The sequence below is a fragment of the Sceloporus undulatus genome, chromosome 4, assembly GCF_019175285.1.
Source record: "Sceloporus undulatus isolate JIND9_A2432 ecotype Alabama chromosome 4, SceUnd_v1.1, whole genome shotgun sequence".
Taxonomy (NCBI): domain Eukaryota; kingdom Metazoa; phylum Chordata; class Lepidosauria; order Squamata; family Phrynosomatidae; genus Sceloporus; species Sceloporus undulatus.
In genome coordinates, this window is record NC_056525.1 from 240,307,545 (window position 1) to 240,334,615 (window position 27,071).

The 27,071-nt window shown below is 39.7% G+C and overlaps 1 protein-coding gene across 1 annotated transcript in view; it reads right to left on the reverse strand.

Moving 5' to 3' along the window:
* Positions 1-395: 395 nt before the first annotated feature.
* The window catches only part of ZFAT (zinc finger and AT-hook domain containing), a 187,054-nt gene continuing 160,378 nt past the window's right edge, over positions 396-27,071 (reverse strand). The window contains 2 exon segments of the mRNA XM_042461673.1: positions 396-4,104; positions 4,106-4,252. Of these exon segments, the coding sequence (XP_042317607.1) occupies positions 4,015-4,104; positions 4,106-4,252 (237 nt within the window). The 3' untranslated portion in view covers positions 396-4,014.

The following is a 27,071-nucleotide window of genomic DNA, read 5'->3' on the forward strand; positions in this document are numbered from 1 at the left end:
GATGATGATGATGATGATAGTAACAACAATAATACAGCAGAAAGAGGACAGCATGCCAAATGGCTAGACTCATCATGGACCTCAATCTACGAAACTTAGGTGGAGCAGTGGAGAATATGGGGGCTTGGAGATGTCTCATGCAGCTAACTACAGCAAACAACAATCCTTCCTGACCTGACAGCAACTCTTGCACGGGATTTCCATGCTTTTCCCACACCTTTTCAGGTAGGAGTGATCTTTCCAAATCTTGACATGTTTCACCACCCAAATATGATCATTTTCACACTGTTATGCTCAAGTGTGTTGGTTTTTGAAGGAAGAAGAGATGCTTCTAAAGTGATGGTTTCCATGATTTGGTCTACATTATTGCAATAAACAAACAAACAAATACATCCTTCCGATAACTCAAGACTTGCAAAATGATTTATTAGACTGGTCTGCTTATGTGGTGAAAAAATGTGAAGACTTTATGTAATTTTATATCCCCTGAACAGAATTTTATATATTTGTACTGTATTATTAATAATTTGTAGAGCTTACATACAAAAAAAAAAGGATAGTCCTCTCCAAATATACATAATGAACTTATAACTATCTACACATGGGCCACAATCTGTTAGACATGCTTCAGTCAACTGAAATCATGTTTAACCCCAGGGATTAATTATGACACTCTCCCAATTCATTTCATCTTTATAATCATTCAGGACATAAGTTCATTAAATTTACAAACATGAATCAATTTTTGTACATATTAACAAGAATGAGTCCTTAGGATTCAAACAGCTGGCTTTGCAATAATGACTGGCATTTAGCAGAATTTTCAGAAAGCTACAATTTATTCCCAATGTTAACTGAACGGTTTTTAAAATCATATTTTCATACCCTTTCTTTTAAAAAGAGATGCACAAGGAAACCTGCCATCAATTCAGTTCACATATTTTGCAATATGCGTACCTACCTAGGATCTATCTACTGATTCAAATCAAGATGCAGAATTTATTTCAATTCTGCAAACACTTGATGCCAGATCAAACACTGTATTTAGAATCTGTCAATTAAAGACCCCAATTTTCTCCAGCAAAAATTCATGTAATTGCAATCAATGGCGAGAAGTGCACAGGTGCATACATTTAAATGCTCTGAGTTTTGCCCTAAGTAAACATTCTCTAATCCTTTCCTGATTTATGTTTACTATGTTTATTCAGGTTTACCATAGGAAAACCCTATATATTTTTGTGTGCATTTTTTATTGATTTTATGCCCACCTTTCTCCTGAGATTGGATCCAAGGTGGCTATGGAATCAGAAAACTAATTGCCATTTGGACCTTGCATATTTTTATGCATAGACATTCAAAAGGTAGGATGTTCTTGACCTCGGAGCCAGTCCTGGGATCTTTTAGTTTCCAGAGTGACTCATTATTATTGGATATTGCTTTCTTCATTTTAAAATAACAGGTGGACCTTGCTCTGGATGATTTCCCCTCTACTATCAGAGTTTGGTGTTATGGTGTATATATAGTGTCCTATCATTTAAGTGTCTGTGTTGGAGGGTGTAACGTACAAGTAGTATGTGACAACCTTCTTTTGCAGACATAAAGCAATCTGCAACCCTCCATTCCCCCTGCCTCTCTTTCTGGAGGGAGAGAACAGGACAAAATAGTGGCTGCATACAATGGGCAGTTGCCCACTTCTGATTTAAACCACAACTGTTTTGAATAACTGGGGAACAAATCCCACAGAAATAAAGGACATAAAGTGGGAGACATTGAAACAGAAACTGGATGTATAAGGCCAGCAGTTCTCATACAAGATTTGGGGTTCTACAGAGTGAAATTTGGTCCTATAAAACTTAGTGTGTTTGTGTGTAAGATTCCATTTCATTCTGTTACACTTATTCAAGGAGGAGCACTTTGCATAGCATATGGTATAAAGGAAGAGCTTTGTTATTATATCCCCAGATATCAGTATTTGTTGTGTGAGAATGACAATACAAAGTCTGTTTAAAAAAAAAAAGAGCTAGGAACTGTTGACCTGGTTCAGGAGTCATGTTCAATCTGACTTTCCTGGGATTGGAAAACTGAACTGTGACACATGCCTTATGAGTAGATTCTCTGGAGCACCTTTTTGACATGTAATCCAGATAAAGGCTTGGAACAGTTACCAGCTTCCAGAATTTCCCAGCCAGCATAGTTACTGGCCCAGTACAGCTGCTGGGAGATGAAGCACAAAGACAAGGAATTTCAAGCTCTGGCCTGATCACGGTTTGTTATATTCAGCCTACATTCATTCATCCTGCCAGCAAATTTAATTGGGACATGCAGCTGGAAAACATACTAGAAGAGGGTCAAATTACATTTTACAGCCCACTGAAAAATGGTAATGTCAATAGGACTTGGCTCAAGATCACAGCCCTTTTCTTCATCAAGAGCAGAGTGCTGGCCTTTGAGTAGAAGGGATTCATAGTAGGTTTCTATTTCATTATTTATGGGGGGTGGGTAGGGTGGCATTCTGGATGTCATCTTTATCTAATCCTAGTGATTGATGCAGGTCCATGCTGCAAAGCTGTGCCTCTACTAGGAAAGAGACTCCACATTTGTCAAACTGAGAAACCAGAGCCCTAGCATATTGCTTTAACACTCAGGCTTCCATAGCTTTCTATTGGTCCTCAGTGCCTTGAAAAGACATCCATTGTACCAGTGGTACATGGCCTGCATCCTCCTTTTTAGCCGCAGCTAGATTAGACCCACTGAATCAATTGTTGAGTGGTTGAGATAGCTAAATCCTACTGATAAACTGTGTGTGCTCTAGTTGAGACTGCAATAGAATCCAGGCATGTGTGTGTTAATCTAGAACTCTGTGCCCAAGCTCTAATTAATATATATACACACAGAGAGACACACTCCTGAGGTTATTGCTATTGCTTTCAAACAAAAAAAAGAGAAACAAAATAATGCATCATAGATAGAACAGGGGGGAAATCCACTATACATTTTCAATATATGTGTCCAAAAGATATCATAACCATAAAACACTTTAGCAGGGGCTGTACATCTTTCAGACATGCATTGTCTGCTGAAGTGCTTTATGGTTATGACATAAAACTTTTCACTTGTGTTTCACATTAGTTTCCATCCAAATGAACATCTGGCATGCTTGGGAGGCACTTACCAATAGAATTCTGGCTTTGAAATGAAATGATACATGATCTATAAGAAATCACATTTTGTTCATATATTGTTCTTTGAAAATTCATCATGGCAAATAAAAGAAACCTATCTTTTGGAAGGTTAAAATGTAGTGTTTTCTTTTTTTGGGGGGGAGCTGTATGTTTGTGTGTGTTTAATGACATATGCAGAAATGAGGATTGGAGAAAAGCTGATGCTGGACAGGATAATATCTAATGCATGCAAATGCCTTTTCTTCTGTATCGTTCCAGGTGGACCTATATTTGTAAACAGCTTCAATGTGTTGCCTCTTGCTTTGTCCCATAACCTTGGAAACCTTTTCTGACATTCTTTAAAAGTGTCCTTTTAAATCTACAATCTTCTTAAAGTGCATAAAAGGCAGACAGATCAACACACAGAAACACAATGCTATCCAGAGTTATCACTGGCTACTTCTCTTGGTTCTCCTCATGATGTCTCATGATGCAGATAACATGAAGAATTTTTTTTTTTGGAACCCTGGAGAAGTAGTTACCCTCTCTCTGCAGATCTGTGACTTCAGGCGATCCTAAAAAGGAAGGTATTCTTTTTAAAGTGTAAAAAGCCGAGTGATTTTCACAAGAAAGCTGTGTATGGCTCAGTATGTACCAAACCATCTACTGGCAAAAGGCCACCAGCCCAATCAACAACCACTCACGTATCTGACAAAGCCTAGGCATACAATGGGCTAGCAGCTGCAGGAGGCTCTGCTCAGGCTTGCCGTTAAATACACAATGGAAAATAAAATGCGTTTCGATTTGGCAGGGCCAGGAACCTTACCTCCCTGGGGACTTTTGTCTAGATTTTCTATATGGATTGTTCCGGCTCTTCAGCTTGTTCTCCCACTGCCTGCATGGCTTCTTGCACATAAACAATAAGTTCAGAAGCCTCTCCCCCCCTGGGTGTAAACTGTCACTGTCCCAAGCCCTTCCACGTCATCTGAGGAGACAACCAAATGATGTTCTTCGGTCAATTCAACTGATGCCTGCTGCAGTGATTCCTGAATCATCACCGTGTGGCTGGTTGGCTGTTCCTCTTCTGTCACCTGCAAGGACATTGTGAAAGTTACAAAAGGTTCAGCATGGCAAGCCTGTGTTAGAGCTGACATAAAGAGCAAGAACTCATAAAGACAAGTCACTATACCTCATATTTCATAAATTAATGGTACTTCAAGAGATTGTTGTATGAGCTTCAGTCAAAGCTTAGAATAAGCCTGCCTACACAACTCAATGAGCTAAAGGCAGATATACTCAGACATGAAACATGAGACATGCCACATCACACTGTTGACTAGGACTCCCAGCTCCCTTTCACATGTACAGTTGTCAAGCCAGGTGTCACCCATCCTATATCTGAGCCTTTCATTATTTCTGCCTAAATTAGTAACTTACATTTCTGCCTGCTGAAATTCATTTTGTTAGTTTTGGCCCAGCTTTCCAATTTGTTAAGGTCATTTTGAATTCTGATCCAGTATTCTGGATTACTGGCTACCCCTCCCAATTTGATGTCATTTGCTAATTAGATAAGGATGTCCTCTATTCCATCATTCAAGTAATTGATAAAGATATTGAATAGCACAAGTGCTGTACAACTCACAGTAAAAGTAAGAAATTTACTGAGTTTCTGGAAGGCCAACATACACATGTTTAGCTGCACTGATATGGTGGACCTCCAATTGTACAGGTCTGGGCATGAAAGAGCTAACAGACGTATAGTCATAAACAAACTTCAAGGATAACTGTAAGTTGTGTGTGTGTCCCTCAAGTCTTTTTTGGCTGTCCCTGGTGTCTCCAATTTCCTTGGAATGCCTGTTTTTGACAAGAAAGGGTTAAACTTCCTGGAAGCTTTTAGAAGCAATGATGCACTTTTAAAATGGGTTGCAGTGCTCTCTTGAATCGCTTAACATCAAGAACTGCAGGGCAGTAATCTCTGGCCACATCTGTTTTTTGTCTTTTGAGGGGGAGGATTTTGGGTAGTCCTTGCAGTTCTCTGGGACATAAGATTGCTCCCAAAACTGTAGAGTTTCTCAGCTCTGATGGAGCAGTGGTTAAATACCAGTACTGCAGCCAGTATTGCAGCCACTAGGTTGTGAGTTTGATCCCAGAGCTCCAGGGTTGACTCAGCCTTGCATCCTTCTGTAGGTCACTAAAATGAGTACCCAGCTTGTTGGGGGCAATTAGTTTACAGATTGTAAACTGCTTAGAGACTATTTAGTTCTGTATGAAGTGGTATAGAAATGTAAATGCTATTGCTATCCCTGCTATAGGTGGAAGGATCTTACATTATTAGTTATCAAACAAAAGAACCCAAAAGATCTGAGAGTACGTATGCATCTATTTAATATCTCACCTTTCTCCCTACAAAGGACCCAAGGGAGCTTTTTATAGAACAAGAGAAAGGCCCATTTATCCCTTGAAGGATCGTGTCATGTGCCACAAGGGGATTAAGGCCTCGGGGGGCTATGACTCAGTTTGACAAAACAGAAGCAATACTATACTAAGGCACAGGAGAATCCATCTGTAGTACTGTGTAAGATCATTGCTTCTCAAGCAATCTGATACAAGGGACAGACTTTTTTCCCCCTCAGTGCGCCAGTGCTTTATTTGTACAATGCTACTGCCAGCTATTCCTTTCTCTCCTGGAAAGTCACTACAGCCTAGTAGCTGATGGCCACCACTTTGGGTAGGACTGGTGTAGATATGCCTAGTATCAACTTGTCTTTTTTTGTTGATAACTGCACCATACCCATCCTCCTGTAACTGTGTTTCTTGAAACCTTGTAAGTAGTCCATTAACCAATAATCATGTTGAAGCATTCAAAAGCCATGGAGATAAATGCTTCCACCAAGGAATGGTGCGGTAAATCAAATATAATCAAATAATCCTTCTACAATGTATTGGAGAAATTTTTCAAGCAGCCCATAAACCAAATATTATGTCAAGATAGCCAAAAGCAGTGAAAGTGAATGACTTGTTACTGGAATAATGCTATGAACTGAGCAGAAACCAATTTTCAGGTGTCAACACAATTAGCTGTGTTAGTTTGTGTTCTGGAAAAGATTCTGGCAGCAGCTGCTGTTTACCTTGCCTACTGCAAACAGACACAGCTACAGAATGAGCTAGAGTAGAATCCCATTCCCATTCTTTCCTAGCTCAACCTATATTGCTGCAGCAACTTGACACCAAAAGTCTGTGTTTCTCCATCCTTTTTCACCATCTTCCCAATGGTGACTTTGCTAAATGGCTTACAGCTAGACAGAAGACAAGAAGAAAAGTGGGAGACAGGCATAAAAGGACTTTGTAAAAAAGAGCTTCTTTGTCAGAGGCTTTGTTAATTGAGGTATGCCTATACATGCAAATATGAAATTATTTCTCTGGTATTAAAAATGTTTTTTCTCTCTCAATGGATTTGTTCTTGATTAAAAAAAATAAGCAATTCCCATTTCACTTTTTATTCACGGGTCTCAGCTCTCCCATAATATAACTTTCTGAGCTTCTATCAGCTAATCATTCATCAAGTAATGGAAATACCAGATAGCTCAAGGCCTCCCTCATTTGTAGCAGGCTTGCTGTATGGAATAGTAAGCGACAAAGCATGAACATAAGGGCAAGAAAAACACAAAGGATGAGATTAATCATTTTTGGGGGGAGAAAAGAAAAATGCAATTGTTTGGTGCCAAAAGGTTTCCTGTACGACACAGCTGTGCTCAACAGAAGGCCATTTTATGTGTACATTGATCACTTTATACCAAGTTCGCTGTGATGTTTAATTGATTTAGCTGGGCTTCTTCTTTTGCTTGGAGTATGGATGTATTTTATTCAGGTTTGGTTTGTGTTTAATTTAATGTGAAGGAGAGAGAAACACAGAGGAAGTTGGAGTGCTAGAAAAATGTAACATGACATTTTTGTGACAGACGGTAACAGATAAACCGGGAAGACAAGATATTTCATTTAACAGGCACACCTTCCTCAGTGCATCAGCTCACTTTGTATTCCTGGTTTCTTATAACAACATGAAAGAGTGTGGAGTTGGCGGCTTATGGGGTCACAAGGTAAAACCCAGATAAAATACCCATATCTGAAGCAAAGACAGATGAAGGAAGATTTTAGTAGGCTAGCTTTGAAGAACCCCACTTATCACTCTATCCCAACTACTTTATTTATGCACATATTTTTTTTCATTATTTAGGAATATAAGAAAAGGCCTGCTGTATCAAGACAGAAGCTTTCATCCTGCCCATCAGCCTGATCCCATCACATGCACCTCCATGCCTTCTAGAGGCTGTCGGGAGCGATTTCATTATGTGGTAAATGGTATGATGAACAAAACATGGTTGAAGGAGTTGGGCATGCTCAACTCTGGTGAAGAGAAGAAAGGGGTGACATGACTGCACTCTATAAATATCTAAAGGGCTACCACAGAGAAGAGGATGCAGGTTTGTGGTAGATTAGGAGGAACTGCTTGATGGCAAGAGTAGCTCAGCAATGGAAACAATCACCTAGAAAGGTGGTGCGGTCTCTTTCTCTGGAGGTCTTCAAAAAGAATCTGGACATCTACCTCCTCCTCCATCTATTCCTACTGATAGAGTTGAGTGTGAATGTGTGGTGCTGGACTCAATGGACATGGAGGCCCTTCCAACCCGATGATTTTTGTCCCCTCCCTTCAGATAGCTTTAGGTCCAGAAAAGGCTCCTTTAAACCCAGATATTAACTAGACATTTTACTTTACATTACCCACTGAGTCACATGGAAAGATACACTTCTTTTTCCCCCTAGGATATGGAAAATGAAGGACACATAAGACTTTAAATCGCTAGCACTTTTAGTGGTCTCCAGAATCTAATTTCAAATCAGAACAAAGCAACTGTTTTTGTGCCTATCACTACTGCCTTCCCTTTTCATATTAATCACTTTCCTATTGCAACTCATTTAAAATTAACCCACTAGAATTAATCAAGACTTTATGACAGAAAGGTTATACATGTCTGCCGCACATTTCACATTTCCTCACTGAACAGCAGCTTGCAGTTTTTCTTCAACGGAACTTTTGACTCTTCTTCTGTCTTTTTAAGTGCCATACAAAATCTTCTTGATGAAACAGAATCTTTAAGGAGCTGCATCCTCCTCAAGGCTCTGCATTTGCACCTCTTTGTACTTTCCACGCCACCCGTCTGACAAGCCTACAAAAGACTCTTTGGTCAGACTGTAATGAGGCAATTCAGGTAGCTGGTTACTGAAGAAGGACCTGCTAACTGGGAAGACTGTCAGCTACCAACGAAATGGGCAAGATGCTTCTACAGCACTCGATTTGTCCACCCAAAAATGCCTGGCAATTGTCTCCATAGTAGCACAAAGTATGCTGTGACACCTAAGTTCATTTGGAGCAGTAGTTGGGATGTTTTCAGAGAGTTATCCTAAATCAGGAACTTTTTGTATTCTGGAAGCATAGAAGTTCCTGGGCACAATGGATATCCCTTATACTTTAATAGAGCAAGCAATCCAACCAACACTCCTGCTTAATTATAAAACATCATGCGCAGAAAATAAAAGAGTCAAATTATTCATTTAAGGCACTTGTATTCTGCTGTTTGGCTTGAAATCCTTCTAGAGTAAGTTACAGATGAGTAAAAAACAACTCAGTTACATCTTATTTTATTTTAAAAAAGCAACCAAAGGCAGGGATGGCAATTATATCAGATGTTGCTGAACTGCAACTTCCAGCATCCCCAGCTAGATCTTTTCATCATCTAGCTTTCACCTCCCTACATTGAAACTGGAAATAACATGCTATTAAGAGTTTTGTTCCCATAAGTTGCGAAAGACTTGAAAGCACAGAACAACAACAGACCCATCTTTACACATGAGCTCCAGCACAGTTACCTCTGTAAGCCTTCATCATCTTCTGATTTCTTTACTACTCTCCATTTTGACTGATGGCCAAGTCAAAGAAAGACGTTGACAATTTCAACATCCCTATCATCAGTTTTACAGTTATGCTCATTACTTTTGTCTTCTTAATAATCTGTTGCACTCCTGCTTTTGCACGTTCTTTCTACATTACCTTTTTTCAATAGTTATTACACATCCTTGTTGTTTTCTACGAGTAATATACTCTCATCTGAGTATCTTACATTATTATGCTTCTTCTCCCAGTTTTCAAATTTCCTTCAGATGGACATGAGCAATTACTAGAGTATAAAGCCCCAGCTGTCAGTGGTTTTCCTGGCAAGCCACCCTAAGCAACATTTGGGTGGATAAAGTAGAAGAAAAAAATCATAGAAGCAATGGGTCAGTCATGCAAACCTAGTAAGCTTGATGAGGCTGGCTAGCTATCTACTGAGAATTTCACAAGTCACAAATATACAATTAATATGTTGTGTTCTAACCAGGTTGAGAAACAACAATGCAGAGGTTAAAGTGAGAAAATCTGGCAGGGTTTGGGTCAAATTTGGTTTTTCTTTAGAGGAGAATTTCTGCTTCTGAAGGCTTCTAAACCAATCCTCATTTTAATTTTTTTAAAAAGGGAGGGTGCAAGTGGCTTAAGGTTTTCAAAAACAAATCTTAAGAGGCCACATAAAGGAGATGGAGTGAGCTTGTTTTCTGCAGTTCCAGACACTGGAACAAGAACCAATGGAGTCAAAATTACAAGCAAAAGATTGTGGTCTCTGGAGATCTTTAATAACAAGGTGGATGGCCATCTTTCAGGAATAATTAAAATGTGTATTCCTGCATGGTAGAGAGTTGGACTAGAGGCCCTTATGGTCCCATTCAGCTCTTAAAATCTTACAATTCCCACCCCATATATCCAAATGAAATGATCATACAGCAATTTCTCTCTTAAAACTTAACTTTTCATACAAACTAATTTGTCACTAGTAGTGGAATTTCAATATCTTAGTTCAGTTGAAAAACAAAGGGGTGCTGTTTTGTTCCTCTGCATGGTTTTTGCATGTTGTCCTGCAAATGACATTTTGCTGCAAACACAGAAAGTCTACAGTGACAACCACCGCCCAAGGGAGAGTGGCATTCCATTCATTGAGACTTACAAACAAGTATAATGTAGCCTGAATGGGAGCTGAAATTGGCTTGTTGTAGTTGAAAGCCATATGTAATTTTAAATGCAGTTGAGATGAGCAAATGAATAACAAGGCAAGGAAGATAAATAAAAATGCTGTTGACACAGAAGTGAAATGAAACCAGAATCTCATTTGGTGCAAGGACACCAAATTGAATGCTTATTCAATTTTATATTCTCTTGAAATGAAAATGGCCAATAAAGAAAGTTAACAGCCCTCCTACCTGCCTTTATCCATATGTTTTTATTGGCTTTGTCATTCAAGGAAAAATGATTAAGTGCTTTTACTTGTGGTGATTCGTGTTTTCTCTCTCTCTGGTGGACATCTATCTATAATCCTCTTAGCATGACAAATTGCTGTGTTTTTCAGGGCAGGCACACTTCAAATCAGCTCAAAATTTACATGCTTTCAAAATGGATCCTACTGGATTGATCCACTGGGTGTCATCTCTTCCAAAATGTTTCTTTTATTCGCCTCCAATAACAGTCAATTGGATGACAGCTGCTACTTAGCCAAATGGAGATGCCTTTCCTTCAAACCTTTCAAGGCTAATAGTCACAAACTAAAGGAATGTAGTATAGTGGTTTGAGTTGGACTTGAACTCGCGAAAACTAGGGCTGAATTCCCACTCAGCCATGCAAACCCACTGGGTGCCCTTGAGCAAGTCACACTCTCTCAGCTTCAGAGGAAAAGAAAGCAATGGCCAATCTCCTTGGAATAAATCCCAGGAGAGTACTGTCATTAATCAGAGTCGACCTGAAGGCTCCACAACAAAAAAGCCAGAAACTCTTTGCTCTCAGAAAGGGGCCTGGTTTTAAATCTTTATGGGGTGGGGGTATAGTTTTTTTAAAAAATCAGAACGCTTAGAAAATTTAAAAAATGATGGAAATGAACCATCAAAGTAAGAACTGAATTAACTTTGAGAGACTTTTTTGGTATCATATTTTAGTGGTTTGTAGCTCCAAAGGCAAGAAGGTGAAATGAAAAGTACCAGATTATTGTCACATAAGCTCTTTGATTGCAAGTAACTAAACCCACTAACAAGCATTCTAAACTTTTAGAATGAGAGTACCCCACATAAACACTGAGAATCTATCTAATGAAGGTATGAAAAAGAAGAGGTCATGGATATCTGGGAATTTCAGATTAGGGCCCCAGAAGTGCTGGACTTGGTTTAAGGTTTGAGGTTCCCCACCCATGTTGCAAAACATGCACCAAAGGATTTCATGGCCAAGCAGGACTTTGAACTTCTGTTCTCTCCACTGAACCACTTGCTTTTCATGGATAGAGAACTCACACCAGGAACATAAGAACAAGTATTCCTTTTCAAAGTCAGCAGAACTTATAAGATGTCTCAGAGTGTCACTTTTCAGAAAGGACTAGGGTCATTACAAAATTGAAAGGACATCAAAGGAAAGTACAAATAATTCACAGGGTGTTTTTTTTTAAAAAAGAAAAGCCATTTTCTAGATAAAAATGGGGAAGACAATATGGACAAGGACAGTAAAAAATGATTGTTAGGTAAGGGGGAAATGTCAGAATTTCAAAGATAAGGAAAACTGGGGGTTATTTCAGGAAGTTGAAGTTGGCACTAGTCCACCTGTACCAAATGATTATGACTCAGAGCAAACAAGGTGAGATGGGACTTTCATCCTCGAGAGTCTGCCGTATTTACATATAATGTGGGAATGGGAAAGGAATTCTTTACATGAAAATGAGCATGCAGGAGAGGGGAGTGAAACCTGTCCTCCTTCCCTGCCTTAACTCTTTTCAACTGGTTTGCTGCTAAGCAAGGACTTGGTGCGGCAATTAGAGGACAAGGGTGGAGATACGGAAACAGATGACACTGATATATTGCAGAGACCTTGAATAATTTTCATTCTCACCATCCATTAGAGTAGCTGAAGGTCATAGGGCTAGGAAAGCAGCAGACTATCATTTCAGGAGAAAAGCAAAATAAAGCACACACACAAACACACACACACATTTTAAAATGATATTGTAGTGAGGAATGAGGAATCCAGAATGATTACAAATGGTGGAAGTACCCACTTCCAATGAATGTCAGTCATCAAGGTGAAACTGACTCTGTATGTTTCTTCTCCTTCTCCTCCCATATGAATTGTTTTCAAAACTATAAGGTTAATCTTTGCATAGATTTCACAGCAGGCTTTTCCTAGTCATACATGTCTTAGGGATTTTTACACATTCAAAATGGGCACCATACGAGCTATCTATGATCACATGTGTGCTTATAGTGACACAGAGAATGTATTAACTGAACCAGCCCTTTCACAAATAGCCAGCTGGGATTTCTGCCACTGCTGTACAGCTTTGTATGGGTGTCACTCACCATACATAAACTGTCAAGATTTATGGATATCATCACTGATGGACAACTGTACTCATGGATTAACCACTTCACAGATTATTTTCTGCATGCATATAAAATCTCTGGAACAACTGGCATTCTTCATGTGATGTTAATTTGGAACATATTAACTTATTAAAAACTACTGTAATCTCTGTCAGAAATCCTGGTTAAGTTATCATTGCCACTGTCAACGCTGTCATTTTTTTCTTCCATGTAGGACAAAGTCTGTGTTTTAATCTTTTGGAACTATCTGTTCTGCATACTCCATTTTCTGATGTATTTAGATATCTTAGAATCCATAGATGTGAAACAAACAAACAAACAAATATCTTAAAGATCTTACTGGCTATTCTTAGTAACACTTCAAATGCTACATGGATGTGGCAAGAATGCAAATGCTGAGTGATCTGCTGCTCATGTTTTTAAATAATAATAATAATAATAATAATAATAATGTTTATTTATATACCGCTTTTCCAAATTAGATCAAAGCGGTGTACAACAGGAAGTACAATACAAAGTCAAAAAACAAAAAACAAACAAAAACATAACAGGCCTCTCTCCCCCCAAGATGGTGGCTGAAGGGAGGAGGGCTTTGAAAACATTCATATATGTCCCTCAAGTTGAAATTAATGAGTTCCATATGCATTTAGAATTCAAATACTTCACTACATGGGAGAGGTACACATTGGCTCTGGTTTGAATGTTATACAGGAAGAGCAAACAGAAGATACACAAAGCCCTTGAATTTCCCTCCCCTTCCACATCTTGCTATGACCTGAATTGGCTCTCAAAATTTTATTTCTTTCACTTTCTTTACACCTAGGTTCAGTTCTTCTTCTGGTACACACAGAAAGGAAAGGCAGAGTATTACACATTTCCCATTTGGAAAGCTCTTCTTCTGAGGGGAAAATGTGGAAATCAACATGAGTGACAATTGTGCACACTGGTTTCACTAAAAGTGGAATACAAGGTACACCTCATTCACCATCCTCTGCTAATACGAAGCAACTTCAAAAACAAATCCTGAAAAATCAAGTCTTCCTGTTTTCAAGGATGCCTTATGAAAGTGTTTTGGACATGGTGTCTCCTGAGGCTGCCAGAGAGTTTTCACTCACTTCAGGATAGTGTCTTCCTCTGAGGTTGATAGGAAGGGCCCATGTCTTCACTACTTCTTCAAGAATCTCCCAGACTAGCCATGCTGAGTTGACAGGACAAATTATTCTGGTTGAAGTTCAAAGGACCCAAACAATCTTTTGAAATTTTCTTTTAGTCTTCCTTTCCCAAGCCACTCCATCTGCATCTTTCCCAACAAGGATTAAATGGAAAGAACTCATGGAAAATGAGTGGAGTTTTCCCACTGGATTATCATCATTCTCTGTGGCCCTTCTTCCCTCTGATAAGTTTTGGGTGGATTTATAATCTCTTTACCATAGGGAGCAGCCTCTTTTTACTTCACTTTCTCAGCCTGCAACTACAGGGAATGCCAAAGAGTGTGAGTGTGTGTGTGTGTGTGTGTGTGTGTATATATATATATGGAAGCAACCACTAATGTAACTTGGTCTCACTCTCTTCTCTGTACTAACTGGGTAGAGAAGGGTAACAAAGTGTTCCCCTGTCATGTCCAATCTCTTCTGTACTTACAACTTTTCTCTTCACTATTCCTAAAGGATCAGCTTCCCAGATTCCCTAGCCATGAAAAACACCTGGGAACAGAGCATCTACATCTGTGCAAGTGGCAATGATTTTAGGCAGGAGCATCAAAGATTTTGTTATGTTCTGTAACTGATTGTCAGTTCCACGGTGTTTTTAACTGCAACTTGTTCTTGTATTTTTACAACTCCTTAAACTAATGACTTGGAAGTGATACTCCCAAGAAATTATACAGTGGTACCTCGGGATACGAAATGCGCGGGTTACGAAATTTCCGGGATACGAAAAAGTTGGATTGGCAAAAACTGTTTCGGGTTACGAAATATTTTTCGGGTTACGAAATTCATTTCGGCGCGAAATTCAAATGCTATAGGCTTCCAGCGCTAACGGAAAGCTATTTCGGGTTACGAAATTTTCGCGTTACGAAGGGAATGGCGGAACGAATTAATTTCGTAACCCGAGGCACCACTGTACCTTAAAGCCTTATGTGATCCTTCTTGGTACTTTTTCCATTTGGTACACAGAAAGTTTTTCTTCAGATAAAGGGAATTTACTTCCCCATACTCAGCCCCATGGAGAAAGAAGGAAGAGGACATGTAGGTAGTGAATAGTTCCTGTTTGACTAGCCCTCACTTCTTTCCTCAAGAGCTCAGGGAAGAGGAAAAAGGCTACACTAGTACTCTCAAGAGACAGGCAGAAACAATCAGTTGCATTCTATGATATGAGGAAGCAAGAGGTAGTTTTTTTCTCACTCACATCTGAAATAAATCCTAATAGAGCAGCCTTGATTACCTTACTACTAGAAGACAGGTTTCCTGCATGGAAGCTACCTGTAGTTCTGATGGCCTTGAAAAGCCCCTGCTTTGAAGGATAATCCTTGAAGTTACTAACCTTCAAAACTGTTTCTTTTTGTGGTTAGAAAAATGTGGTACCTCCAGGGCAGTTTCTGAATGGACGCTTTCTCAACTGATGCACAATTGTGTGTGCTCCATACAGACAAAATGGTCCTGAGGCCAGACACTCTGTCTCTAAAGCCAGTTCTATTTTCCATTGGGCACAAAAGCTTTCTGTGTTCACCTTGTACTGAAAACCAGCTCACACCAGGGGCACTGCATTTTTACCAAGAGATGACGGCACAGTTCAGAAGGCCTGGTCCTTTGTTTCCTTCTAGGAAAGGACACTTGTAAACCAGCCTCATAAAAATTGATCAACTTCTTCATCAATCAATGCAGAAGGTTCTGATGAAGTAAATGCTAGCTATAAAATGAGGTCTTCTCTAGTTGTGACTGCTCTTGTAAATCTCAAAGAGAATAAATTACCTCTGAAGCCTCAAGAAAAACAAACAAACAAATATTTTCTTACAGTGAGTTCTGTTCTTTCAACTTCCTAGAGGGCATTCTACTTGTCTCTTCCCATGGGTTTATCCAGGTGCTGATTAATCATAAAGTAAGGATGGGACCATCAACAGCTACCAGTAAAGATGGCTGTGTATCATCTAGTTTCAGAGGCTGTATGTCTGTTGCTTGGGAGTGTGAGATGGAGTGTAATAAGAATGGAGAATGCAGTTGCATTCAATTCCCATCCTTCAGAAGCTACTGATTGGTCATTATGGCCTGTTACAGACTGCCAAAATAAAGCTGCTTCGGGTCTCTTTGGAGGTACACTGCTCCCTCGGGTTACGAAATTAATTCGTTCCGCGGCCGCTTTCGTAACCCGAAAAGCCTTCGTAAGCCGAATTGCCATAGGCGCTAATGGGGAAAAGCCGCGTTTCGTGCGAAAAAGCACCAAAAATTTTCTTCGTAACCCGAAAAAACATTCGTAACCCGGAACAATTATTTCCAATGGGATTTTTTCGTATCCCGGAAATTTCGTAACCTGGGTATTTCGTATCCCGAGGTACCACTGTATGCTGTTTAAATGATGCATGCATCCTAAGAATCCGGAAGCTGCACCAAAGCTGCACTCCAGTGCTTAGGAATGGAGTGTGGCTTTGGCGCGACCTCCGGACTCTTAGGGCCCATGCATCATTTAAACAGCATACCTCCAAAGAGACCCGAAGCAGCTTTATTTTGGCAGTCTGTAACAGGCCAATGTGAACAAAATTCTAGACAAGAGAGGCCTTTAGATTCCTCCAATACAATTGTTCTTATATACATACTTCATGTATATGGAAAAGGCAGTTAAAGTTGCCAGAAATGTGCTTGATTTGGCTGATGTCTTCTTTCCCCTGCAACATTTTCAGGAAAGTCATGAGAGCTGTCATAATTTTTGACAGCCCAATGTCAAAGTGGTAGAAAGCTGCCTTAAGCTTTTTAGTCTCGTCTGGGAGGCTGGGATGACCTCTCCTGGAAAAACAGCCAAAGAACCTTATCAGGTTCTATATGTGCCATTCCGCAGTGGATAAGTACTCTCTGGGAGGTTCACAGTGAGAAAATGTCCATTTTTAATATACCTGTACAAAAAGGTCATGGCTGGATTGTCCCCAAAGCCTCTGTTCTTTTGAAAAAGAGCAAACAATTTTGCTCCATTCAGAGTACTCATTATTTTATAAATACCCTAGGATTGTCAGACTTTTTTCCCCACATGCAAAACTCAAGCAGTTTTTATTAACAAGGTAGATGATCAATCTCTGGATCATTTTGGGTGCCCTTGTTTATACATCCTGCAGCTCTATGGTATATCTGCTTTATAAATCTGTGCAGAGGTCAAGACCAAGCATGATTCCTGCTGATTTCACAATACGATACCTGAATGAACCATTTTCCTTTGCTTTTTGTGTGCATTTTTACAGCACTGTGTTCCAGTTTTAAAACATTATTTTAAAAAGTGTATTGGCTGGTGAATTTCAGTGACCCTTTTTTGTTTTCTCTTATTATTCTCTTACAACTCTGGAATAAATGCATGCATGCACATTTCAACAACATTTTTAGAGAGCTGAGACTGAGGCAACAAAGAATTGCTGGGCATTTATTTAGCTCAACTTAATTGAGTTTCTGCAAGGCTGGCCAAGGAATTGTTCAAGTCCTCAGCTAATTTGGTTCTCTCAGGCTGTCAGCCTGATTCCCTGACTCATCATTTCCACCGAGCAGAGACACCCTGGGGAACCAGGTGACATATAAAGGAGAACAGAAGGTGCTGCCGAGAAGCCGCAAGGGGGCAAAGGCTGGCAGGAAAATTTTGCAGATCATTTTGCCACACCTGAAAACAGGCACCATTGTTACTTTGTTCATGGTGACAGCTGCAACTGAGTAGACACCCACAAGTGATATCAAATGACCACAGACAACTTTGGGGAGCATAAGATTAAGCAAGGGTCTTCAGCGTTATCTGAGAGCATGTCTGAAGTCTACAAAGGGGTCAGGAATAAAGGTAGGGTGCTACCTTCTTGGTGGAAAGCTGGTAGCTGTCTCCTAGGGGCCCATATAGTTTTGGTTAGCCTCCTGTACAAATGAATGGGGCATTATAAAACCGCTGTTAAAAAAGCCCTCCCTAGACTCCCTGATTCGAAGTAATTATCAACCTGTCTCGCTGCTGCCTTTTTTGGGGAAGGTGATCAACAGGGCGGTTGCCATTCAACTTCAATCCGTCTTGGATGATACTGATTTTCTAGACCCATTTCAAACTGGCTTCCAGGCGGGCTATGGAGTCGAGACTGCCATGGTCGCCCTGGTCGATGATCTCCGTCTGGGCATGGACAGGGGTAGCGTGTTCCTGTTAGTATTCTTAAACATCTCAGCGGCTTTCAATACCATTGACCATGGTATCCTTCTGGAACGCCTGAGGGAGTTGGGAATCGGGAGCACTGTGCTCCAGTGGTTCCGTTCCTACCTCTCAGGTAGGTTCCAGATGGTGCAGCTGGGAGACGTGTGCTCCGATAAGAGGGCCCTTACATCTGGTGTCCCTCAAGGAGCCATTCTGTCCCCCATGCTATTCAACATTTACATGAAACCGCTGGGAGAGATCATCCAGAGACACAGGGCGCGGTGTTATCAGTATGCTGATGACACCCAAATATGCTTCTCTGTGTCTCCGACTGATGCTGTGGCCAGGGATGGCATCTCCCCTCTAGATGCCTGTCTGGAGTCAGTAATGGGCTGGATGAGGGAAAACAGACTCAGCTTGAATCCAGAGAAAACGGAAGTGTTTGTGATAGATTCCCCGGGCCCGGGGATGGATATTTGTCCACCTGTCCTGAATGGGGTCACGCTCCCCCTGAAGGACTCAGTCCGCAGTCTGGGGGTGCCTCTGGATTCGTCGCTCCACCTTACATCTCAGGTGGATGCGACAGTCAGGAGCACTTGTTATCAGCTTCGGCTGATACACCAGCTGCGACCCTACCTGGGCCGGGGGGACCTTGAAACGGTGGTACATGCTCTGGTGACCTCTCGGTTGGATTTCTGTAACACGCTCTACATGGGGCAACCCTTGTACCAAACCTGGAAGCTTCAATTAGTGCAGAACATGGCAGCAAGGTTGGTCACTGGATGCTCCAGGACCAGCCATATAACACCTGTCCTACAAGATCTACATTGGCTGCCCATTCGCTTCTGGGCGCAATACAAGGCGTTGGTTATTACCTATAAAGCCCTAAATGGCTTGGGCCCAGGGTACTTGGAGGACCGCCTCTCCCCATATAATCCGCCCTGCGCTCTCAGGTCGGCCGGGAAGCAATTGTTGAGGGTTCCAGACACGAAATATTCTGTGACTGCACAGAGGGCATTTTCTATCTCGGCCCCGCAGCTTTGGAACTCTCTTCCCAGCGAGCTCCGCTCAGCTACCTCCCTTGACCTATTTAGGAAGAGGTTAAAAACCTTCCTCTTCCGGCAAGATGGGGAGAGATAGCTGTAATCTCATTTAAATAGATGGGACAGAGAACTCGGCCAATCTTATGATTCGAACACAATGGTTTTATATTAGAACTAAAGGGAAATAGGATCCACTAATATAATAGAGAAATTTGGAAAGTCAAATAATATGAAGAACTATAAATATGAAGAAGGTAGGAGGAAGTCAATAAAAGTATGTGTCCAAGAATGAAAGGAAAGGATGAATGAGAGTAAAGAGGTGGATAGTAGAGAAACTTGAGAGATAGCAGAAGATTATGGTAAGTGGGAAGGTAAGAGAAAGTAGATAGTATGAAGGTATTTAAGGAAGAGTAAAGAAGAGTAGGAGATAAGGGGATAGTTAGGAAGGTTGAGGAAGAGGAAAATATTCAAGGAAGGAATTAGGAAGTTAGGCTGGAAGATAAAGGGAGGGTAGGTTAGTTGATAAGATAAAATAAGATAAAGGGTGGGCACAGCATACATTTAACAATAAACAATGGAATTAATATTATACATGTATTTTTTCTTTCTATGTTTGTTTAATTAGTAATATGTAGGATTTTATGTGTCATTAGTTGTGTATTTGATTGTGTGTGTATGGATATTGGTATAATTCTGTACTTGTATTGTTGTATATATATATATTTTAATCAATAAAATTAAAAAAAAAAAACAACCTTCCTCTTCCAACAGGCTTTCCCCCAGATGCTCTAATATCTGCTCTCTCCCCGTTGCACCAGCATTTTAAGCTAGTCATTGTGTGGTTTTAATCTTGTACTTTGTTATTGGTGGACCAAGAGAAGGCCTTTGATAGGATACACTGGAGCTTTCTGAAAGAATTACTAAGACAGATGAATTTGGGCAACAATCTCTTAACAAGGATATCTGCTATATATGGTCATCAAAGAGCGCAGCTCTTAGTTAATGGCGAGAAAACAGATTATTTTAACATCGAGCATGGAATGAGACAGGGTTGCCCTTTGTCACCACTTCTGTTTATAGCAGCATTTGAAGTGCTAATGAACAATATTAGGCTCAATGATGACATCAAGGGAATATGTATTAGAAAACACTCTTTTAAAGCAAGAGCATTTGTGGATGATCTTATTTGCTTTTTAGAGGATCCAATCCATACTATGCCAGCTTTGAACAGCACAATGCAGATGTTTATGGAATTTTCAGGGCTAAAGGTCAATCAGAGCAAGTCGGAATTGCTAACTAAAAACATGGATAAAATAGAACAATTAGAACTAAGCCAAACCTCAGGTTACAAAGTCGTTAGCAAGGCTAAGTATTTAGGAATTTATTTAACTAGCAGGAACATTGACCTGTTCCAGAATAACTATGGCAAGCTATGGAAAGATGTAAAAAAAGATATGATAACGTGGTTGAAGTTACACCTCTCCTTTTTTGGGAGAATAGCGACCCTGAAGATGAATATCCTTCCTTGGTTTCTATATTTGTTTCAGAACCTCACGGTGATTGCTGATAGAAAATATTTTGCCTTATGGCAAAAAGAGTTTTCTAAATTTCTTTGGGAGGGAAAGCGGGCTAGAGTGAGATGGAAATTATTAACTGATGAAGTTCTTCGAGGAGGATGTGCGTTGCCTAATTTTGAGCTGTATTATTTTGCATCATGTTTATGCTGGATTGAAAACTGGGTCAAGTTACAGAATGAAAGGCTGATGGCTTTGGAATGTGTAGATCTGAGGTTTGGAATTCATGCCTACCTTTGGTACGACAAAGTTAAAGAACATAAGGGATTTAAACATCATTTTCTGAGGAATGCTCTTCTTTTTGTTTGGAATAAGGTTAAGGATATTTTCTATACTGGCTTACCACAATGGGTGTCTACTCAAGAAGCCCTCTTCAGAAGAACTAGAGATTATAAGAATTCATGGCTGACATATAAAGATCTGATTTTCTGGAGGCCTGATAATATTGTGTCATTGAAACAGAGGGAAGCTATCATTGTAGATAGTCATGAAATTGACTGGTACTTGTATTTCCAACTTGCAGACAGATTTAGAGTAGACTTAAAGATGAAAGGTTTCAATAAGGAAAATAATGAACTGGATAAGGTTCTGTTGGATAAAGGGAAGGGACATCTCTCACAATATTACAAAATCTTAAAAGAGAGACAGTTGGAGGATGAAACTGTCAAACACTCGATGGTTAAGTGGTCGCAGGACTTACAGAGACCTACTGATTTAGAACACTGGGAGGAGTCTTGGAAGGATACAAAAAGATTTACAGTTTGTCAAAACTACAAAGAGAATTATACTAAAATGCTTTTGAGATGGTATATGACGCCTGTAAAGATTAATAAAATCTATAAAACTGCAAGCAATGCTTGCTGGAAATGCGGGAAGCAGGAAGGTTCCTTTTTCCACCTTTGGTGGGATTGTGAGATGGCCAGAAAATTTTGGGGGAATATACATAGATTAATGCTAATCATTCTTCAGGTAGATATACCAGTGGATCCTCGTATTTTTTTGTTAAATATGATTTGTACACTGGATGACCCGAGGATAAGAGAGATGTCACTATTAATTCTTTACATGGTAACATTGAGTCGAATTATTTATGCACAATATTGGAAGAGGAAGGAAATCCCTGATGAAGATGTTTGGCTAATTAAATTGAGAGAAGCTAAGGAAATGGATATGTTGACAGAGAGCTTGAGGAACAAAGATATGAAGATAGTAAATAAGAGATGGAAATGTTTGGATTTATATTGTGGGCTTAAGATATCATAGATATGGCATGGCGTCTCAATATACTCACTATTCTAGAAGAAGCTAGACTATAGGCCCTTATTACTCTGGGAGATTCCAACTGGAATTGAGTTATACTCGGCTTCTATCCTAGGATAGATAGACAGGATAACAAAAGCTAAGAAATTCAAGCTGGATGTGGTGGAATATAGTATATGTTAAGATAGCTAAGTACCATAATGGTTGCTGGAAGTACTTGAAGAGAATTTTAAACAGTAATGAATAAGCATGTATGTTTAAAGTATCTGTGCGTTGTTGTGTATTATGTTTGTATTTGTTCAGTATCCATATTTGTATATTGTATATATCATATTTTTGTGTAATAAAAAATAATCTTGTACTTTTAATACTGTTTTTAACAGTTTATATATTGATTTGGATTTTTATGTGATTACTGTTTGTAAAGTGTACATCTGTGTACTTCTGTGTAACCCACTTTGATCTGCCATGAAAAAGCGGGCTATAAATTAACAGTTTATTATTTATTATTTAAAACAGAATTATAGAGTCAAAAGGGGTCCCATAGGCCATCGAGCCCAATGCCCCCATTAAGTGCAGGACACCCAATGAGAGCAAGCACAGCAGGTAGCTATCCAGCCTCTTTTTGAAGATGTCCAGAAAAAGAGACTTCACCACCTCACCAGGTAACTGGTTCCATTGCCAAACCATTCTGACTCTCAAGATGTTCCTTCTGATGTTCAGTTGAAATCTACCCTCCTTTAACTTAAACCCATTAATTCTGGTCCTGCAATCCTGCAATCTAGGGCAGCATAGAACAGGTCTGCACCCTCCTCTTTGTGACAACCCTTTAGATATTTAAAGAATGCAATCATGTCACCCCTCAGTCATTGCTTCGCTAGGCTGAACGTACCCAATTCTTTTAACCTTTCCTTGTATGTTTTTTTTATCCATGCCTCTTACTATCCTTGTTGCCTTTCTCTGAACCCGATTCAACTTGTTTATATCCTTATAAAACTGAGATGCCCAGAACTGAACAGAGTACTCCAGAGGAGGCCTGACTAGAGCAGAACATAGTGGGAATATTATTTCCTTTGTCTTAAAACAATTATTCTTTTAAGGCGGTCTAAAATATTCTTTGCATTTTTTGCTACATCATCACATTGCTGCCTCATGTTCAATTTATAACAATAACCCCAAGCTCTTCTTTATACATGCTGAGTCATGTATCCCGCATCCTAATATCTGTGCATTTGTTTTTTTGTAGTGTAAATGTACAAATTTGCATTTGTCTCAATTGAATTTCATTCTACTAATTTCCACCCAATTTCCTAGTTTATCCAGGGCCTTTTGAATTCTGTTCCTGTCTTCTAATATGTTAGCTACCCTTCCTAGTTTTATATCAACCACATCCTTGATAAGGATTCTCCCTAACCCATCATCTATGGATAAACACATTGAAGAGTGTTCATCCAATGACATAACCCTGCCATATTCAACTTGAGACTTACGTCATTTGAACTGCAGCCATTGGTGATGACTTTCTGAACATGGTTTTCCAACCAGTTATGGATCCATCTGACACTGTTTCCATCTATTCCACATTTAATCAGTTTACTAATCAAAATATCATGGAGGATTTTATCAAATGCTTTGCTGAAATCCAAATAAACAACATCTACAGCATTTCCATCATCTACAGAACTAGTGGCCCACTTAAGTTTTTTTTAAAAAAAGATCATTCTCTTGCTTCAAATCTATGTGAAAAAAACATTTCTGTTGCTAGCCAGTCTGAGCTCATTCTGAGATTTAGCTTTCCTAACAGAAAGAAAATGGAGCAATGTATTCAGATTTTAAATTGGCATATTTTACCCACTCCAACAAAAAATGAATTCGGTCTTCTACCAGCATATAGCCAAATAGGCATAGCCAGCACTCTGTGAAATCTTCTCTCTACTACTGAAACAGCATTTAGTTAAGTAAGTAGAAAGCTGGTAAGGGGATGAGTGATTTGAAGCATTGAGAGCAAAAGTAAATACATTATTCATTGTGTCAGATTATTATGTTGTTTTTAGAAAAGCAAAAATTATTACATCTGCTATGAAAGTGAAGTTGGAGATCTTGACAAATTACTGATTTTAATGAAAATTTGCCAAATACTATCTGGTTCTAGATTTGTAATGTATAGTTTGTATTAGTTATTAACTGTTCTTAGTCTCACTGAGGAGCTAAGTCACAACTGTATCGATGGAGGTTTTTTATAATTTTAATATCTGTTGTTTTTTAGCTTTTATGTATTGTTAATTCTGATCAATAATTGTGCTTGTTGATTTTTTTAAAAATGTAAATTGATAATGTCCTTTCTGTCATGTCTGCAAGATCATGATTGGCTCATGCATAATAAAGTTCTTCTTCTTTTGAAATAAAAAATTATCTCCAAGAATCATCAGGAATTTTATGGGCAGCAGAGTTAGTTTCTCAGTAGATATCAGGTTAACTGAAGTCCTCCAAAACTACTAATTCCCACATCTTTGATATTTCTGAGATTTGTTTCTGACAACCATCATGCGCCACCTAGTCTTGGTTTCATAGTCTGTAGCAGGCTCTTACTACAATGCTGCTTTCACTTATTTCTCCATTTATTTTAACGGAAATACTTCCAACTGGTCCACTCTGATCATGAATTTCTGTACAACTGAAACTGTATTTAACATATAATACTACACTCATCCCTCCACTTTTGCTGTTTTGACTTTTGCGAATTTGATTATTCCAGGTTTTTATTAATATGTTCTCTCTAGGAATATCTAGGCCCTCCAATGCAACTCTGTGATCAACTTTAATAAAAAGTCGCACAGAAAGACCTAGAGATCCCTAGAGAGAACACTCCACTAAGCATCTGTATCTCTTCCAGCACAATGGATCTTTTCTGGCAGGCTTATCCACTGGACTTCATATAAAAGGTTATGATGATCGCCCCACTCTTGACTATGATTGTTGGCTAACTGTTGAATTGTTATTTTAGAGAACTAATAGCAATGTTGGTGAATTCAGTATTAGTATTTTATTGATTGTATTTTCTACCACGTAACATTTTAATGATGTAATCCCACCTGGGAGAGGCAGGAAATATAAATAAACATTACTACTACTACTACTACTACTACTACTACTACTAATTCCATGGTCAATGTTCACCACACAGTTGCTATGGAGGACCTAGAGATTCCTAGAGAGGGGTTCTCACAGGTAAAAATATAGTGTGTATGTTATTTGTAGTTTCTTCACATTCACGGGAACTCTGTGCCCCTAACACCAGCGAATATGGAGGGATGATAGTACTCCCCTTCTTTTTTTGCTACAGCTATTCTTTATGAACAGGTTTTTCTTCAATTGTTATATTCCAATCAAGGGAGTCATTCCATCAAGTCTCTTTTCTATCTATAAAGTCATATTTATCTTCCTCCACTAGGACTAGTCCTCTGTCTAAGAAGTCAAGACCACGGTCCCGGAAGCCAAATCACTCCCATCTACACCCTCTATGTAGCCAATTACAGTAGAGTCTTGATTATCTGACATAAATGGGCAGGCTTATAGTCAGATAACCGAATATGTTGGATAATCCAGATTGTCCCCAATGATGGTGCGCGTGCACGTGCGCACACACCACCACTGGGGACAAAAGTCCCTCGCCTCCCTTCCCCATCTCCCTTCCTCAGCTTGGATCTCTTCAGCCAGCAGGGAGTGTGCACACTCCCCGCTGGCTGAGGAAACCCAAGCCGGGAAGGGGAGGACTGAGCTCAGCCCTCGCCTCCTCGGCTTGGGTCTCCTCTGCAAGCAGGGAGTGTATGCACTCCTCGCTGGCTCAGGAAACCCAAGCCTTGGAGGAGGGGACTGCACCACAGCCACACCTCCAAGTTATCCAACAGTTGGATAATCTGGAATGTTGGATAACTGAATGTCGGATAACCAAGACTCTACTGTATTCACTTTCAGTATCTTCCTGTCCCTGTGTAGTCCTCTATCTCTCACTGGCAGAACTGGTGAGAATACCATTGTGCCTTAAAACCCTTCAACTTCCTGTCCAAAGGAAAAGAAGTCAATGTAATATCCATCCAGAGTCTCTTCCCTTTTCTTATGAATATGGTGAATAATCAGAGAGTCCTCATTTTCTTCAAATGCTGAGGAAATGGCAGACAGTTCAGTTTTAACCTTGGTTGCTCAAACCATATTTTGGCCTGAATCTAAGCAGTTCTTCCAATTTCCCTTCTCAAAGCCCAAGCAGTTAAACTTGGGGCATGCATTGCCATGTATGTTTGGGGAGAAGTGTATGTGTGTGACCATTATCCCCAGTTTGAGTGTCTCCTTAAGGGACCTTGGGTTTAGACAATCAAGGCCAAAACCAGCTCAGAGAAGGTCTGGGCTTGTTTCACTCAAAGGGAACAGAAGAACTACTCTCTGGCTTTTGCCCATGTGAAATCTCACTTTTGGAAATTTTACGTTCCACCCAGCCAAACTGGAGGGGTAAGATCCCAACAAGTGGCAGAGGATGTCCAATTCCCCATGCTAAGTCACGGCTTTTAGTTGTAACAAATTAAGTTGTATTCCTTTTGTTCTAACAATATGTCCAGTGCCGTGTGGTGTCCTGCCCTCACTGAAAGATAATGCCATGATTGTTAGGGGGGGGATCTTTCTCTCCAACTTGAGCATAGTCAGATTTGCTCTGATAAACCTGGCACTGCTGGGATTGGGAAGCTGTACTGATAAGGGCACTCACAATGCCTGACAATCAGGCAATAAAACATTATGGGCTTGTGACTCCTTACTAAAGTTTTTTTAAAAGTCATTTGTGTCTGGCATTGCAGATTGCTGTTTGATAGTGAGGGTGTTTGATCTCTGGACTGAAGGTAGGTCTGGCTTTGTTGAAACTGAAGAATGTGTGGGAAATTCTGAGCAATGCAACAGAATTGTGTATCAAGACCTTCAGTGCTTGCTGAGCATTATGCTATCTTCTCGATGTTTGATAGTGGTTCCTAGGAATGTGAAATATTTTTCCACTCTTGATTTTGTGCATATATAAATAAATTTGCTTTATCGCACACTATTATCCAGTTTTCTTCTTTTTTAACTTGAAAAGAACTATACAGATTAAAATAATGTCAGCACCCAAAAGATTTTAAAAGAAACTGCAAAAGAAGTAATTT